Here is a 19,162-nt window from a genome sequence, read left to right on the forward strand (position 1 = left end):
ATTCATTCGGTCACACATCGATAGTGCATGGATGTATTCGGAATTGTTTCCGTTCCTCATCATACATACATTCTGACCGTTGTCTGTTCGTTTGAATAGAACATTTCCGTGCTTCGCATCCCGGACAAGTGGTAGAATTCAAGCGTTTGTTTAGATCGTGTGGATGTCTTACTTAATTTCAAGGATCCTCTAGAAGGATTATTCATCGATTCATTTTAGCCACTGCAAAGCACTTCGACATAGCTTCGTTGTTGTGCTATATTCGACGATCAATTTCGTAATGCGTGTTTCGCACTTGTGGCGTTGTTTGAACCCATTGATGTTTTTTTTTTATTTATTTTTGCCAACCATTTTACTACCTTCGCGAAACCACATCCATCTGTCGGAACTGCTCGACGCTGCTTTTGCTCGCCTCGTGCATGTGAACGCCGTAAAGAGATCTTACCGGCACACAACGTCACAGGCAAAGCCATCATCTCTCATATCTTACCTGTTTCCATTCTCGTTGTCATTCCATCGTAACGTTGCGTTCCGGGTCCGTTTGCGGCTTAAGACGGTGGAATGTAGTGTCGTGGCGTCCGCAACCCGAACCATCGCGAACAGCTACCATCAGCTGTCACACCAGCATCAGGCGGCAAACACTGGACAGCAGCAGCAGCAACATCACATGTCCTCGCGTGTGCCACCGATGGCAACGGGGCGCGGTGGTCGACCACCGCCCCGCAATCAGCTGCTTCCTCAGCCTTCCGCACAAGTACTCCATCCCACATTGCAAAATGGGAGCGGTGGAAAGTTCCTCTCATCATCCTCCCCTTCACTAGTGTCGCAACAGCAACATCCATCGCAGCGCTTTCACCAAACCGAACCGTCATACCATCTAGAAGACTATGGGTAATTTCATCCTACGCGTTTTCTGTTCATGATTCTAAGATCACCCTCACTAATTGGTTCTTCATTTGCTCGAAATTGCAAGCTTTGATTTGCATAAGCCTAAACAAATGCGCACGACATTTTCGGCTGTTGCACGCAGATATTAATGTGTTCGTTTCAAGATTACGTTTTTCGAGATGTTCGTCTAAATTGAGTGTTTTTTCTTTCTTTTGTTCCAATCCTTCTTACTAGCAATGTCTACTACGGCCATCAGCAGCAACAACAACCACATCCTAGACGCATGTCACTTGACAGCCAGCAGCAGCAGCAACATCCAACAGGATCGCCCATAGCAACTGACTGTCTGTCGGTCATGGGTAATGCGATCGCTCCAGAGATAAAACCAAGGGTACCGACCATGAGCGAAAGGGACCTCACACGCAGACATCACGTATGCTATACCCGCACACAGCCTTACTTTTCGTAAGGCGTAGGCATTGAAGATGGTATGCCAATGATAGCGAAGGACAGGTTCTACGTTTGGCGATGACAATTCTCAGGACAGGTGTAAGCAACTACAAAGCGTCTCGTACAGCAATGTGGTGGCCCATCTTCTCCATTAACAAACAGTTGACAACAATCCTCTTCAGCAATGGACTCTCTCACACGTTTTGTTTTTAGTGTAAGATATAGTGCATTTTAGCGAATAAAAACACAAAATTAAAATGTAATTCTCGCCCGGTATATGAGCATTTGTCTATATACGTTTTTGTTGTAGCTACTGGCGCATATCATGCACATCGTTCATTGAAGTAAGCGATTAACAGGTGAGTCTTACCTTAAGCATCAAAATCTTCAAAGGATAGAATTTGGAATCTTTTCCAAGAGTTAAAAACAGTCTTTTCCAGCTGTATAATGCGAGTTCCCTATTATACAGGGGTGGTCATGTCATCAGAATGACACCGGACAACCTAGCATGTGAAGTACTTTTAGGTCGACCACACGAAGGTTTGGTAGCCCCAAACTCAGGCGGAGTGATGACGTTGATGCGTGCGTCAGTAAGGTCGGAGTGATGGTTTGGCAGACTTTGACGGACCCGATATTCGCCGAACTTGAAAAAGGCTGAATGAAGTTGCTCTGTTTTGACCAAAGTGTTTTAACACAACCTAAGAAGGAATCAGCGAGTAGAATTTCTTTCTTCTCCCAAGCATGAACAATACGTAAAACAACACACGGTTGTACACGATTGCATGTATTCCTTGAAATTGATAATTTTAAAATGCCGCTTCAAACCATATTTCGTCTTGTTTTTCTACTTCCACACCATGATGTAGCTTCAATCGGCATCTACTTCTTCTACCCGATACTTGCCCTTCAACGTGGACAGCGCGGCATTGGTCCATTAGCTAACGGCAACGAAAACCAGCCAGGCGCTAATGATGGAGGGTGGACACTTTATTAAAAACTAAGTTATAATTGAGGTTCACCCTAAACGCATACGCTTCACAGCAATCGAATTCTCAGTATTTGCGTTTCAATTACGCTGGATTACGAACATTCCGGTTGATGGTTGATCTTCACGATATGTTTTCAATTGCCTGGTACCATCATCATAAATTCCTTTCTTCTCCATTAACTGGCCGTGTTTCCGAACGTTTATAATCTTGCACTCGCTACACACTCGGCACATCGCAAAACCACATTTGTTAGCGGGGTAAAATGTGGCAAAAAATCGTGCACGCCTAAGCTACGACAATCCACAAGCTTTGGGTTAGGTGTCCCTTGCTCACTACACACCATATAGTCCGTTCGTAACACACAAATACAAACCCCGTCTGTGCTGATACAATCATTCATTGCAGCGGATTTTTCGCGCACTGTGTACTATGTGTTCATCGTGCCTGCTACGATGCTTATTGTTTTTATCACCGTCACACGTGCTTTGCTAACTACAAACAGGACATTTTTATTCATCTTCACCCATTGCGGCTATCACTGCTTGCGCTCTTGAGTTGCGCTGTATATTGTCCACCGTTTATGTTGAATTGGAAACACCGTTTCCGGCTGTGGTTTCTCGTACCCCACTTTTTGTTATACGCTCGATTCGATTGTTCCGTCCTAGAAGATCGCTTTGGCAGAGAAACCACAACATACCTACACCCTTGCACACGCCTCGAAACGTTGTACAATACCCGATACTCCCTTATAACCGCATCATTGTTAAACATACCTTACCAGAAATCACATAAAAAAATCAGACTTTAGGTGGTGCATTCAGACGAAGACCAAAGACAAAGTGAATGAAAATACCTTCGATTTTCTCATGTGCAAAAGGCCGCATGTGTAACACAACGAGAAAAAAAATGTCATGAACTGGCAGAACATTTACAATCGAATTAAACGTGTGACAGCTGAAAAACAGACTTGTTGGAACTTGGATAGGTTTGTTATGCTACGCAGGTAGCAACATACAATGAGAAATGAGATGGAGCGTTTGTAAGAATTTTGGCCATTAATGTAGTACGATTATAAATATATATCTATATTCAAAGATATCGATTTTGTTATAATATTTGCATGCTTCTGTTACACTCGCGGATACGCTGATCCTTTAATTCGTAGGCGTAGTAGTAATCCTAATACTCTAGTTTCCTATCCATCCTATTTCCATGTCCATGCCTTACTTATCTCCGGTATCATTTCACATTTTTGACGAATGACGAATAACCCCAAATCGCGACGCAATTCGAAGTTGTGAAATTTGTTTAAAAACAAAGGGGAAAGTACGGTAGAGCTCTACTGGAGACGCACACATCCGAAAAAAAACATACTAAAAGAACGTTATGTGTTAGCACATATGTATTCATATCGTACATCGTTTTGTTGTAGACCTTGGGTGTAACGTTTTCAACCATAGATTATTTCCAATTTAATTGTGTGCTCTCTCTCTCTCTTTCGCTTTCTCTTTCGTGTGCTAACTGTTACGCTTTCCCTGACCAATTACACCAATCTGCAGCTATATCCCTTTCTATGCTCGTTGTGGCGCACACATTCGTCTACTTGTGATAACGGTGTATTTGTGTACAATTGCTTTTTCTTTTCAATATCCCTTTTTATGACGAAAGAGAAATCATAACCGTTGCATGGCGATTCGATGATTTCCCATCATTGGCAATTTTCGTTATGTTTATGCTAGTATCACCCTAAATAATACGCAAAAATTAAATCTACGTTTGTTCCCCTGCTTCATTCACTCTTTCGACCTTAGCATTTCAAAAGTGGTTCATGAAAGCAAAGAACAAGTGTTTTTTTATGTTTGTTTGCTTACAGCTTACTATAGTTGCAAAATTAACTACAAGAAAAGTATAACACAAAAACTAAACGAAACACAATTCCGTAGCTGATAAGTGATCGTGTAAATCATCCGATCAAAAGAACATTCGTTAATAACCACAGAAAACACTATGAATATTGCCTTGCTACAGTATGCTAAACGCGCAATTTCCCTATATCGGGGGGTTCGAGTGTACGCTAGCATTTAAGGAAACATGCTTTCCCGCTTCAAATTATAATCAATGCACCGCTTTTTTGTTTTTATTCCTTTCTATTCTTGCTCTGTCTCAATCTTTCACCCTATCTATTTCTTTCCGTCCCCCACCTATAACTTGATTTATCAAATTTTACACAAATCCAAAGTTTTTTGTTTTGATCGCTAGGAGGAGTTTGTGCCGCAAGACTGCTTTGCTTGAGTAGAGCGGAATATAAAGCCGGGAGATGCACGTGTTCGCCGTCGGTAGATGGGAATCATCTGCCGGACGTATCGTCACCGATGGCATCGGTTGGAATCCTTCCTCGGAAGCAGGAAGCGCTGGTGAACCAGTCCAGAAGTAAACCTGTTTGGAATGATAGATAAAACAACAGAATAGTAACGTCGCCGGGCCGAAAATGGGTTGCAGCTAGCAAGAAATATAGCTTACCAAATCTTGTCTCTCTAGGTTGGTCATTTTCTCAACCACGTTCCAGAGCCAGCGCTTAAATTTGGTTAATTTATCGCTCGGTTCATTGGATTCGTCATTGAACGCCGTGTAGGAAATGAGCGTTGCTACATGAATATCGCCGACACCGTTCAGCAACAATCTCAAATCTTCAGCGGTCAGTTGATCCAGTGCCGTATCGGGCAGTACGTCAAACACACCGGAGCGAATAGCCTGCGGAGAATTTTAGTAAGCAACAGGAGAGCGATGGGTTAGGATAGACAGTTCTTCTCACATTTCAATAAACAGTGTCACTTACTTCCAATGCCTTTTCTTGCGTTTTGATCATACGATACTCTGCGTACTTACGCACATAATCGTACACATTGTTCTCGTTAACCTGAATGTCACGTCCGCCCGGTACCAGTTCTACCGTTCCCGAGCCTTCCTCCATCATGAGGTCAATCCTATTGAAATAAAAGATGTAATGTAATGTCAGGTAAAATTAAAAACTCACACAAGATATTTATAGTCGATAAATACTGGTCCATAACCAGCCAACTTACACAAAGTTCATTTCAAGGCTTTGCAACATGCTGATGCCGCCTGTTTTGGTTTGCGAATCCTTTATCAGCTGCCGTAGAGATTCGTACAACACCGGATCGAAGAATGCTAAATCGTGGAAGCGAATCTGTCGGCCTAGAATAAACTTCAGTACGTGCCGTTGCAGGAACAGCGGAAACAGTTCGTTCTGGAGCAAGCACAATCCTATCAATCTGCGAAACAAACATAAAAAAGAAGGAATAATATAAATTTCGCACTGGACGTAGGATGTTACGACTAACTCATAATTGTCATAATTGAAAAGTCAATTAATGTAATTTTCACTGCACTCACCTGCCTACATTGCGGAACGCGTTCATTCTATCGCTGGAAGGATATCCCTGCCTAGGGCTATAGAAACCACGTTTACCCGGTGTGTAAAACAATGGTGCATCCATCTGACAGTCTTCCAGCAGTAACACTGGGGCACATTTTTTCGTTAACGATGGAGTGCCTTGTCCCGTGATGCTGTTGTAGCCACCGCTAGCTGTAATACTACCACTGCCCACAACTTGTTCGCTACCAGTGCCAGAGCCCGAGCCTGATGATCCACCGCCACTAGTTCCCGCTAGCGATACGGAACTGCCTAGCGAGGATGAAACTCCTTGTCCTGCCGACGAGCCGGTACCGCCAGATGATAACGATTGGTTTCCACCGTTGGAAAGGTTGTCCATTTCTAACCGCTGACGTTGCACGATTATCTCCACCGCTTCACTAATTCGCTGGCGCAAATTTTCGTCCGATGCTAGCAAATGCAGCACTTGCGTTGGCGGTAACTCAAGCAACATTCCAGTAATCTTGGCAGCATTGTTCGGATGCTGCAGTTGTACCTTTGGATAGAGCCTATCACCTAGCTGTTGCTGTTGAACGGAAAATACTTCACCAACGTTCAGCAGGGTAGGACTGGCACCTCCACCACCACCTGCCCCTGACACATTCTGTTCATTCGCCGGCCGGAAGGGACGTGCATCATAGTTGAGCGTTTTGCGAGATTCACGATTCGGGCGCCACAATGGTTGTTTGCTGGAGAGTCCACGACGGGAGCTGCTGCTGCTTCCACTTCCACTAACACCACTACCCGGTGCGTTACTCCCTCCACCGCTTCCGCCAACACCAGCACCAACACTTGAACTTCCTCCTCCGCCGCTGCTGGCACCGCTACCACCACCGCCTCCACCGCTGCTGCCACGATGGCGTAACATGCTGTTGAACGGTCCTGCTCCGTACTTTGCCGGAGTCTGGGCTACCTCGAGCGGAGGCAGCTTTTCGTTTGCCAGCAGTGCTTCCGCGATAGCGGTGTAGAAGCTACGTGCCACACCGGAACCCTCGCCAGGTTCGTCCTTGAACGTAACTTTTACCCTATTAAATACTAGCGGCTGCTGTACTCTTCGGTTGTTGTAAAGCACATTCAGCTCCTTGAAGGTCTGCGTCAACAGGGCCGCTCTATTGCGCTCCATTTTTAGCAATGTCAAATCTTTTTGTGTTGTGCAGCGCAGCTTCTCCATATAGCGTCGGAATTTTGTCTCCTTTACGGGGAATCCGTTCAGTTCGTAAATGACGCTGCCCGGTTCAACGCCAACGTCTTCGAGGAAGACGCGAGCAAACAGAATTAACGACAAACGCCAGCGACCCAGCAGTATATCGGACAAAATCGATGAAGACATAGCCGACGAACCACGCAAATAGATACCTCGTGGAGGCATTTCGGGCTGTAGGGCAGTCGGCAGTACATTCGGTGTCGTTTCGACTGTTACGTGAGCTGATATTTCCTGTATGTCCATCGCTTCCGCCGACTGAATCAAATCGACAGAATTGCTGCTGCTGCTGCCCATATTTCCCGCGGCAAACACCTAAAACAAAAAACACGAAACGGAAACACCCGTGTGAGATTTAAAAAAAAATCGCAACATACAAATTAAAAACAACGACTTCTGTTCACTTCGTATCTGTCCTCTAGTTAAACAAACTCTTACCCGCTAGAGGTCATCAGAAAGCATGGCGATCGCAAAAAACGCCATAATCTATGAGCAATAAGTGAAAGGAAAGCTACTGCTTTTCAAAAACTTCCTTCGTTATCTGTGAAGCTCAAAATGGTACGCAGATTTGCGTACAGGTTCAACGATTTAATTTTGGCGTAAGTGACTTACCGTGGACGAAGGTCCAGCGCGAACAATAACACTTTTGCCTGGAGATGTTCCTGCCGATGTATTACCGATCGTTACCAGTGGATTAGCGAAGGAAACTGAAGGGCCCGAGGATGAAGAAGATGCAACACCGGCTATCTGCTGTTCCCCGGACATTACAACGTCCGTCGGAGCGGAACCTTGTGCTAAAAAAAGAACATAAATTGCCAGGTTGAAATACACATTTATCATGAAATTCAAAGTGTTGCGCGCATTACGGTTACCTAGAGTGACTGAAGATCCGTCTAATGTGGGGCCCGATCCCGATCCGGCAGCCACCTTTCTACGTGCAACAATAATTGGAGGACGTATGGCAGACGAGGGCTCCTGTTGCTGTAATGACTGCTGTTGGCCAACCACACCTTCACTGCTGCTTCCTTGCTGTAGCGACATCGTTATTGTTGCAGTCGTCGGATTGCCTCCAACGCCACCACCCATATCGTTTCCAGAATCGTCCAGCTTCTGGCGCTTGGCTGTCGTCGAGGAGTGCTGCCGCGAATCCTCCGAATCCGACTCCGACAGCTCATCATGATCCTGATCCGTATCGACATCGATTTTAATCGACGATTGCGACAAGTCCTGTGGCTCATCCGAACTGATACTCACTTCATCGACGTCGGATTCTTCGCTGTATTTGTTGCTCTTCATATAGAACAGCCGGTTCTTTTTGTAGTAAACCTCCGAGAACGTTGTGGTCGAAGCGCTACTGCCGCTACCAGTAGGACCACTGGCACTATTACTTCCGCTACTGTTTCCACCACTTATTGGTGGTGGAGGCGGTGGAGGAGGTTTGGGAGAATGCGTTTCATTCGATTTCGTTGATGTCGTGCTACTACCTCCACTGCCACTGTTACTGCTACTTCCTCCGGATGTTCCACCGAGTCCGCCGGTTGCTTCCATTTCCTGTTGTTGTTTGATAGACGACCCGGTTCCAACGGTTCCCGATCCGCTCGCCGCAGCTTGATAAATTCCTACGGGAAGAGAAATTTCTACCCTTACACGAGAGTCCGTGTTCGGATCGGTTTGTGCGACACCTCCATCGATAAAAGCTACGGTGTTATCTTGGCTGGATGGTTGGTGCGGCTGCTGTTGTGACTCTGAGTACAAAGCTTCCGTCGGATCGACAATAATTCCTGTGGCAACTACGCTGTTACTCATTTCATGTCGAATTGAAGACGATAAACTCAACCGAACGGGAGGTAGTTCCAGATTAGTGATACCTCCAACACCACAGGGCCCTCCCTCCGACGGACCTGCGTACGCAGTGTTTTGATGCTGCAGACCACTGCTACCGGCACTACCACTTACGCCCGGAGCAAGCGTAATCGGCCACTTGGGCATACCGAAAAGATCTTCCCGCTTTGCTGTGGGCTGCAAACGATGTGGTTGATCCGCCAAGGGTAACGCATCAATGAGCGGTGTGTTGAATGGATCCGGCGCCGGACATCCGAGACAGAGTGTAGAGTCCGATCGCTGGAAGAACGAATGTCGTCGACCGAGTGATGGTCGACTAAGCATGTCATCGTCGACGGAATCGGTATCCATGAAGATGGAAGTAGAAATATCCGCTTCCGCTTCTTCGTTTTCGTTCTCATCCTGATCGTCCCAAACGTTAGAACCGTTTGTTGTACGGTCGAGATCACAATCATTTGTTGCACGCATGTAAAACAGGATAGCATCAAGCACGTATGCTACATGGCGCAGGGCCGTCACATCCAACACTGGCAAAGAGTCGCGGTGCTCTGAATTGTGCGCACGCATCAATGAAAGGCAGTAAGTGAGGAAATCACGTCTGCTGGATTCCGAATCTGCCGTCATAGAAGAACCACCTACGAGAAAGTAAATGTCGATTACATATTAGTGAAATATTCCTTGTTTGCTTTTGAGCACTACATATACTAAAAATAATGCGAAAAGAATACTATTGTATTCACTTTTTTTACGTTTTACAAACGCATCTTGTTCTAGGTATATGATTTTTTAAAGTTACAATGGTGATTTTTTTGCACCTATAACTACCCATACACAAATATACGACTTAGTCGTTTTTCAAAGTATACACAAATCGGCATTTGCAACTCATAGATTACAAATTTTGCAGAATATTTGGATTAAATTACATAAGATTAAAAAATCATTTATGCTTTATCTAGGATTCTATAGTATTTCGGAAAGAACTGTGATGATGCTTAATTACATCGTTATACGATAATTCACAGGCAGTGTCAGTTACTATGAGCTTTTTTTTCGCCTATTGTATGCAATCACAGAACTTACCATCTCTCGTGCTGCGATCACTATCAGCAAATCCTAGGTTGCGCGCTGTGGTCGCTGTGCCGAGCGTGCTGATCGTGGCTCTACTTCTACCTGCTGAAAATACACATAACGAAGACACAAATTACAATGAATGTAGATGAAATTAAAAAACCTAAATTGCGCGATGGTTTGGGCGACAATCAACTTATATTTTAGATGAAAGATTTTTCTTGAAAACTTCTTTTCTCTTGAAAATTCTTGAAACTGTTTTAAAATAAATTAGATTAATAATTTTTTTCAAGCCATGGAAGCCAGTTATACACACTTAAACATCCAACATGTAAATCTGTTGCATGTTGGATGTTCATCATTCATATTTCTGTAGGGGGATTATCGTTTTTTAATTGTAAATATTTTCGCTTGTTATAAATGCATGTGCATTAGTGTGCATTTATCAAATAGTTTTTATCGCGAAAATTATGTAACAATTTAAATTTCCTGTGGAGATACTTACTCGTAACACCAATCATTGCGGAGGGTGCTGCTTCACTAGTGCTGGATGAAGTCGGAATGTTGAGCGGATGCAGCGGATGCGAGGGATCTGTAGAGTCAGTCAATGAAGCTCCAAAGCGCAGTTGTGCTTCGGTTGCTTCCATCACGGTTAATATCCACTCCCACGTAAGCTTCAGCCGTTTTTCAACATACATCTGCAGCAATTAAGGATTGGATGCAATGGATTATAAACCTTTGATCCGCTTACATGAACATTTAACGAAACGTACCTGTAGTTGTACAGCGTCCTGATGAGTCACGTCGAGTACTGACGAGGAACCACTAATGCTGGTTGGTAACATACCAATCAGATCGGAAATTTGTCGCAAAATAATACCGAACGCTCTGGCAAGTGCACTGGCCGTTGTAGTCATCGTAGGGGATTCTTGCTGCTGCGCAGTCGTGACTGCGGTAGTCGATCGACGCAATGAACTCGGATCGATAAACACCAAATTGGAGCTACCCGCTGTCAAACGGACCCGCTCTGGGGCGGTTGTTTCGCGACTGCGTATGGCCCATTGCATTGACTGCGGGGCAAGATTGGCGATACGCTGGTTTCCACCCGGTGTTTGACGGCGTTCGAGTTGATCGTCATTCAGGTTGAAATCTACGGTGGACTGATCATCGCTTTCACCATCTTCCGAACCCTCATCGTCTGGCTGGGTGGAATCCCCAGAATCGTCTTCGTTGTCGAACAGCAAGGAGTTTAGTCCTGTAAGTTGTGGAACCATTTAACATCAACCACCACAATCTCCCGGGGGGTCTTCAGGGACCGGGTTGGGGGATATATTCCCCGTTTTATAGAGAATCAAAGTTTCAAGAAAACATAAATAAAAGCAAGATCTTCACCTGTATCGGAACCGGCGGTCGCTCCTGTTTGAACGCTACGTTGGGCATCCTGGGTGCTCTGATTATCGTCAGAATCGGATTCGGTTTCAGCCTCATGGAAATTGAACTCGTTATCACTTTCACCCTGTGCATTTTCTTCGCTTCGCAGTAGATCCTGTGATTCCTCCTCAGCATTCATGGAAACCGCACTAGTAACTGGCCGAAGCGATGAAGAGCGCCTTGGCGGTGGTTGTTCCCGTTCCGCCATATCTTCCTGTTCGGAAGTTTCACCATCGTCTTGCACCAACGCATCCGCATCGTTATTATCTTCGATATCGCCCAGGCGAATGTTAATGCGCGAAATGAAACCAGACGACGAACGCTCACTATCCAATGGGTCCACCCCGAGATGCACATTGGCCGTGTTATTAGTAATCTGTGCAATGCCAGCGGCATTGGAGCGATTCGTTGGCGGTGCTAACGGCTCGACTGAGAACAATTCATCAGTGCTCTAGAGAAAGCAAAAAAAACAGTTTGTGAAAATTATGCATTGTGATGTACGATAATTAGAATGATTGGGCATGACACTTACGTCGATATTGTTCGATGACAAATTAAACGGCGCGATAGGCTTCACGACTCCCAACCGTACCGGAGTAATGAGTGCATCTGCTATCTCAACAAGCTCTTCGATGGCGAATTTAAACAGTGCAGTAAACACCCGCCGATATGCTTGCAGATGCTTCGTCTGCGTCGTGGAATTACGTTGCTTTTCCGGGTTTTGGAACCGTTCGATGCTGAATATAACGTATACGCGCGCCACTGATCGTACGAAACGGCGAGCTACCTTCTGCGCCTCTTCTACACGCCCCGGAATCGAATCGTTCTGTAGCTCATGAACGAGTGTCATAAGCAACTTTTCGAGAGGGTCGCTGCTGCAACGAACGATCAGACTATGCGTAAACTTATCTAACAGTGAGGTGCCGCTCTGTGATTGCAGATACACCTGCTGGTTATCGTCATCGTAGAACGGTTGCTGGTTTGCATTTGGTACGATCGGTTTCTCATGCTCAGCACCCGTCATGATCATCGCTCGTACGGCTGGCCAATCATTAAGCAGCCGATCCAATGCCTTACGGGCGAAACGAGGTGGTTCTAGATTGTGCTCTGGCATTTCATTATCCGGCTCAAGGTTGGGCGTTTTACGCGTATTACTAGACGACGTTGAACGAACGCGGGATGTTGCTCTGTATTGGCGCTGCTCCACCATCTGTCGGCCAACGGTCTGGATGAGAAATAGCAGAATCGATTCGCCACGCGAATTAAAACGCGTTACCAGATCCGTTTCAGCAGCCATCTTGCACAGCAGATCGTGACGTTTGGACTGATTGCCTGCTATCAATGCTTTGCACTTGCACTTTTCCCAACAATCACAGTATGCCGTCGGTGAGGTACGTTTCAGTTTGCAGTCGTGTCCCTTATGACACACCTTGGCGCACTCGGTGCAACAGCAGAGCGAACCCGTCAATCCACAGGTGCGACACTCGAAGATGTCCTGATTGATATGATCTGCTCCAGTCCAAGTGAAAGAGCATGTATCATTGCAGCACAGTATCCCGAGCGGTGATTGATCTGGCGAAGAACCGGGTGGGAAAATCATCGAATCACGCACCGCATCATCACCGTTAGCAATTTTCTGGATGGCTTTAAACACTGTAATTCCCGCCTGATACGCACGGCAGGTTACCGCCAGCATGAACGGAGTCTGACTCTGAGCATCCTTGGCGCTCAATAGTGCGCGCAAATGTGGCTGCAAGACAGGACTTTCGCATAGCAGCTGCAAAACAAGTTGCGCATTTTGGCGCCGCTCATTCGGATCGGATACGTACGTTTCTGGAATCGCAGCCAACGATTTTTGCGACGTAAAGATCGTTTGTTGATTACCAACTGTCCCTGAATGCTGTTGCTGCTGATGACTTCCCGTGCTGGCCATAGCGTTGTTTAGTCCACCAAGGCTATCATCGTCCCCGCTCGTTGGATCGTATTCCGACGGCCAGTAAACTACTGGCATTGAGTTCGCGCTCAGCACTGGCGGTTGATCATCGGGACCTGGTGCAATAGGAACTGGCAATCCACCTTGCACATTATTTGACACGATCGCGTTGTTACTGCTGGTACTATCCATTTCACGATTGCCTACATTACGACGCATGATCTCCCTAATGCTAACCGGTCGGTTGCCTATCATCGTGTTTGTTATGACATTGATCGATTCGAGACCAGCGGACGAATTATTTGCTCCTACAGAGGAACTGTTTCCGCCATTCGAAGCCCCACCGTTTCCATTGGAACCACTTCCAGTGGCCACAAAATCAGGCTCCCGGTTCGATGTCGGTGAGCACGTGCTAATGCAAGCGTGGATTATGTTTCTGTTACCGTCCGTGTGCTCTGCCAACATCGATGCCAGCGAATTCCTCATCTGTTCTGGCCCTTCCGCCGCAATGTGTGCGAGCAGTTGCCGTACGCCTTCAATGTCGCAGCGCAGTATCTTTGACATGAGCAGCTGCTGCTCTGGTGCTAAAACCACCAGTGCCACTTGGGACTTTAGATTAACACCTACCGAGGGTAACGTAAGGGATGCTGCTGCAATGCACTTTATCGGTGGTAGATCGAGCCAACTTGGGTCTCGTATTGCATCCACACAATCCTTCGCCATCGGATAAATCGTGTTGTTACCGTCGCGAAGCAGTAGTACACTGTCTGAACTATCACCAACACAGGTCAGAGACACGTCCTGCATCGAAGCGCCGAGAAATGATCCTATATCAGTGGGGAATACACTATCCTGTTCCTGCCGGCCAGTGTTCAAGTTGAACAATGAGTAGTGGAGTCGATTGTTAGCTGTTTTCATAATACCATGTATACCCTTAGGATCTACCGCAATCGTTAGCAGCTGAGAGGTACCTCCCATTGCATCATTATTGCTACTTGACGAAGCGGTCGGGTTAAGCACAATGCGACGCGGTATCTTTTGGAAGCAGTCGGGAACGCGTGGCGTTGTCGCAGATTTTATCACCTGCAAATCGTCCTTGCGCAGCAATCGGCAGTCTTGCCAAGCTTCGATGCTATCGTCAAATTTATCCTTACTGTTGCTGCCACTATTGGTCGATGATGACAAGGACCCGCCTGAACCGGGCGCAGGAGGAAACTTAACAGCTGCAAAATCACCGTCAACCTTTAGCACACGCCCAATCGGTACGGAGCGAACGTCTTCCACGAAAATTACGTCCCTAAAGCAAAATAAGAACATTATCAATAAGATACGGCAGCAATAAACATATATGAGTGTGACTCACTTCAATAACCATTGTTCTTCGTCCTTCTTTGGATCCGGTTCTTCCTTCGGTGTCATTCGCTTAGGACGTTTGTGCGAATTTGTCACACTACCGGTATCACTACATGTACTGGAAGCCGGGGAAGGTGGTGGTGGCATATCAATGCGATCAGCAGATTCCTTATTGTTGCCGGCCCCCTGCTTTGAGGACGAAACTCCTCCCGACCCAGAAGAACTACCACTAGGTGCACTCGAAGAGTTTCCGCTTTTGGAATCTTTATCCAAAATTCCACTCATCCCTCCCGATGCAGTAGCGGATGAACTTTGTGATCCTATTCCGCTTGCGTTCGATCCAGCACTCAGAGAACCTGCAATACCGCTGCTAGAAAGTGTCGAGCTAGTGCTCAACCCACTTCCACCAACTGATCCTGCCGGTGTGCCTGTGATTCCACCCTGCGTGCTGGCAGCCAGCTGTTGCGACAGAGTCGACATTGAAAGCAGCTTGAATCGGCATACCTTCGTAAATTCCCAAGCAGCATTCATCAACTGCCCCACTTTTGGTACACCATTCGAAATGGTAAACCCAATTGCACCGTGCTGGTACATTGGGCAGCTTTTCATGCACACTTGAGCCCCAACCGTTACTTCCGGTGTGTTCACACTTGGTCGTATGGGTTTCTTCGCCTTCGCTTGATACTTATCCCAAAGGCGTTTGCGCTGACCGAATGGCAGCACACCCCACCAAAATAATTCACCGCTCTCCGTGCGAGCCACCGTGTACAGCGTGCAAGTGTGTAGCGACACTATCCGATCGAGTGCAAACTCGGGATAGTTGGTGGCACTATGCTCCAACTTGTTACCAGCGTAACCAAGTAACTCGTCCATCCATGTAGCAATCCGGCCACTCTCAGTAGCAACGGAGCAACGGATGAGTGTGGCCGATATGTGTGTTACCTTTTCGTACAAAAGGTTTAATGGAATTGTCTTCGGATGGTGAACGTTCGATGCGTCGTTGCTACGGTACGGTTCTGCATCGGCCCATCGCCACTGATGTATCTCACCGCGAGCAGTCACGCCTATAAACTCGGAGTATAATGACGCTATTTCCGTGAAGCGCACCGGATGTTCCTTCTCCGGCCAAGGCTCCATCTCATCGGACACCCATAAGGGATATCCGGACGAATAGTCCTTCTTTTTTGAATCTGAAATGAAAGAATGGTCGTTAATTTTTAATGTACCACGACATGTGATTGTGATTTCTTCACTCACCACCTGCTTCCTTCTCCCATACATCCTCTCGTCCTCCTTGAAACCAACGACGTGGTCCAAAGTATTGCCGATCTCGCCATCGTCCAAATCCTTCACGTTCTGCACTGCTCAGTCCAGAGCCTCCAGAAACTCCAGAGGGTCCACCGGCTACACCTGATGAGCCACCACTACCCGACTGAGCATTGCCGGAAATGATCGCTGATGAGCCGGTTCCAGCACCAGCTGCACCGGCCTGACCGCCACTTCCGCTAGAACGACTACTAGCTACTGTACCATCGTTGCTGTTTCCTGCCGATCCAACTGCACCACTAGATCCGCCGCCACTTCCTCCAGCAGATGATGAATTGTTTTGATTTCGTTCACTACGGGCACGACTGTATAACATCAAACTAGTAAATGAAACAATCGTGACGAAAAATGTACATACATGTTAGATTCATGGATCCAAAAGGCCGAAATAGATTAATTCTTTTTGTTTAATGTACATTCAAAACTAACACCCCTATCAAATTCCCAACACACTAGTTAAATAAATATACAGTCTTCTCTATTTAAATCAAATCTACATAGGTTAAAGATATAGTAACTTTTTACGCTACCATTAGCTGTATTAAATATACATTAAAAATTATTTGTACCTCTATTTGTAGCTAGTATCTGACTTTTTTGTACTATATGTTAAATTTTATTTCAATTTTCGTATCCATTCAGTATGAATTGGTGTTTGATTAACAATAAAGCAACACAACGAATTAATTGACAAATGTGATCTGTGAAAAATTGTCAAAAGTGTCATTATTTTTGTTTTAAATCTGTTTTAGGATTTGAATATGAACACAATTAGCTCCAAATGTCATTGCGGAAAAAAACTGTACTTGGAATTTAAGTTTACTTGAGTTAAACCGTGTCTGCATGGATCGTCTTCGCCCGGAAATAGTTTAATTTTGTGTGTACATATTTGAGTTTTTATCTACCTTAAACCAATTACCCATTCCAAAGACCTAAACAACAGACTAAATAGAACAAAAAACTTACTTTCGTATATTCGAAAATCCGAATACATCGTCGGTGAACATAGCTTCCGCATCGATGATGACGCTATTATCCGGATGGAAACCACCGTCCAACAGGGAGATCAAATCCTCGGCCACATAATTGTCACTTCCTTCCTCCGTATCATCACCACCCTCGTCATCTCGCGATAACAGATTATTTACGGCCAGATTCACGTCCAGGTTGGTACGCTGCAGTTCACGAATAATCAAATTTCGGCTCTTGCCTTGTAGTACCACCTGGGCCTGCGCAACCAGTTCTTCCGGCACGAACGGTGCGGGAACGGATACGATCGACCGGCTGCCGGACGATCCACCGCCCATAATAACACCGGTACTGCGTGAACCGGATCCCTGCGAGCCACTGCCGGCCCGGACCGAGCTGCTTGTGCGCATAATACGCGCACGGGAGCGACATTGCCTGGAGGTAGGAGTGCTCTTGGAGTTGTTGTTCGACTGATTCGATGATTGATTTCCTCCACCACCTCCGCCACCACTGCCTCCTCCGCCGGAACCACCACCTCCGCCACCTCCGCCGCCACCACCACCACCGCCCCCGGTTCCACCGGTCTTTGAGGCGTCCTGTTTGCTGAGATCTAGCCTCTCAGGTATGATGGAGAAGGCCACTCGGAAGGCCCTTCCATCTTCGAGCAGTATCCCAAGATGTGCCGGACCGATGACGATTTGTTTTACCGGCACTTTCAAGGACTGTAATCCGGGTAATGTTTGGACACCATATTTGTTGATTTTATCGGCCACGTCGCGTATCCTAAAAGAAAAAAAAATGCGTTTTACATTACTTTAAGTAATATACACTTTAATTTATAAAAAAAAAACGCTTTACAGCCATTACATTGCTCTGAAACCCGAAAAACGATACACACTCCTTACCCTTATCTTGGTCAATTAACTGTACTCTGGTAGCAATCTTACGTTGTCTCGTATGTTAATTAGAACATAAATGTAAAATATACTCATTCTTGCAGCCCCACGATGACGCTACGGCCAGAACACATATGGGGAAGAAGCATGTTGGATGCCAACTGGATAGAACGTACAGGTAAGAAAGAGACAGTAAACTAACTATCCAAACTAACCTAAGGAGGCGCTGTCATACAGCTCTGACAGCTCCGATACCTTTTTTCAACATCCAAAGCCTTTAACGTTATGGACTTTACATTTTACGGCAAAATTGCCTGTCTCGCACAGGTTGATGAGCATACTTGTAGTCCTTTCCGTCCATATTCTATTGCATGTTGAAGAGAGTGTGTTTTACAAGACAATTTTTATGCAACGACCATGGATGGTATCGACGATGACTGTACCCACCACCTGTACATCACAATGGCGGACATGAGAAAGCTTGGCACTGGTCCGTTCACCATTGGGCTACGTTGAAAAGAGTTTCTACGAATTATCGAACAAAAGTTACCTGTCGTTAAGTTGATCCTCTGTACCGGGGAGCGGATGTACGACAAAATGTAATGTCGACATTTTGTCTGGTGAGATTGTTGCTGCCTCCTATTGCGCTACACGATCGCCTATATGTTTTGCCCAATGCTGCACTATGGTACGCTCTCATTTACGAGATAATGTCGTTCCACAGAGTATCGTGGCCGTTTGATTGCTTCATCGACAGAATCTGCCTCCAGCTACGCGACACGCGTTCCGACAAAGGTTGACTTCACTGATTGAACCAATAATGCTGCACAGCAGACAGAACGTTGTTCTTGTCCACACCACACACAGCACTTTTGCGAACACCGATTCACACACTGCTTTACTGTGGCTGGGGCTGCGGTACTACTGGTGCTCTTCTTCCTCCCAACACTGGTTGGCACTGCATATGTCAGTGACACACGACGAAAAGCATGCATTAACACACGCACACACCCGTCGTCGCACTGACGTCCTGTGCTGTACTTCACTCACACTAGGAAAACAGAAATTATATTATTTTCTTCTTCAACACACGGTGCTCACGGGAGGTTTCGATCCTCCGTCTTTGGTACGACACGAATACAACCACACTCGCGCACACGTAGCGAGTCGACGACCACCGAAAAAAAAGAACCGTTTTCTTTCCTTCTTGTCTCGTTCTTCTTCCTAGCTACACTCCGGATTTTCCGGTGCGAAACACCCGAAACGCATCCAGAGGGAACACTCTGCTCGTTCTCTTATGATTAATTTCGATCTCTCTACTTCCCTGATCCTAATCTATTTTCGACGTGCAACACACAA

At 46.0% G+C, this 19,162-nt stretch overlaps 2 protein-coding genes across 2 annotated transcripts in view; one reads left to right on the forward strand and one right to left on the reverse strand.

Moving 5' to 3' along the window:
• LOC128719339 (mucin-19-like) overlaps positions 1 to 1,357 on the forward strand; it is a 42,073-nt gene extending 40,716 nt beyond the window's left edge. The window contains exons 9-10 of the mRNA XM_053812963.1: positions 554 to 891; positions 1,123 to 1,357. Of these exons, the coding sequence (XP_053668938.1) occupies positions 554 to 891; positions 1,123 to 1,357 (573 nt within the window). The remainder of the gene's footprint in view (positions 1 to 553; positions 892 to 1,122) is intronic.
• A 3,193-nt stretch (positions 1,358 to 4,550) lies between these two features.
• On the reverse strand, positions 4,551 to 18,415 carry LOC128709980 (E3 ubiquitin-protein ligase hyd). Its single transcript, XM_053805019.1, has 16 exons — positions 18,354 to 18,415; positions 16,905 to 17,690; positions 15,870 to 16,258; positions 14,623 to 15,802; positions 11,859 to 14,556; positions 11,288 to 11,777; positions 10,669 to 11,150; positions 10,401 to 10,593; positions 9,908 to 10,000; positions 7,855 to 9,459; positions 7,595 to 7,776; positions 5,742 to 7,297; positions 5,411 to 5,620; positions 5,164 to 5,311; positions 4,848 to 5,078; positions 4,551 to 4,763 (listed from the first exon to the last, which is right to left on the reverse strand). Exons 1-16 carry the CDS (start codon positions 18,413 to 18,415, stop codon positions 4,551 to 4,553), a joined length of 10,518 nt encoding a protein of 3,505 aa, XP_053660994.1.
• Positions 18,416 to 19,162: the final 747 nt, after the last annotated feature.

The sequence above is a fragment of the Anopheles marshallii genome, chromosome 2 (assembly GCF_943734725.1).
Source record: "Anopheles marshallii chromosome 2, idAnoMarsDA_429_01, whole genome shotgun sequence".
NCBI lineage: Eukaryota > Metazoa > Arthropoda > Insecta > Diptera > Culicidae > Anopheles > Anopheles marshallii.

What these genes read in the sequence shown, in the direction of transcription:
- LOC128709980 (XM_053805019.1), bottom strand. Translation starts at nt 18,415, where the DNA reads ATGTCGACATTACATTTTGTCGTACATCCGCTCCCCGGTACAGAGGAT. An exon ending in GGATTTTCGAATATACGAAA is followed by an intron (nt 16,259 to 16,904) that starts GTAAGTTTTTTG and finishes TTCATTTACTAG; the next exon opens with TTTGATGTTATACAGTCGTG. An exon ending in GACCGCCGGTTCCGATACAG is followed by an intron (nt 11,151 to 11,287) that starts GTGAAGATCTTG and finishes CACAACTTACAG; the next exon opens with GACTAAACTCCTTGCTGTTC.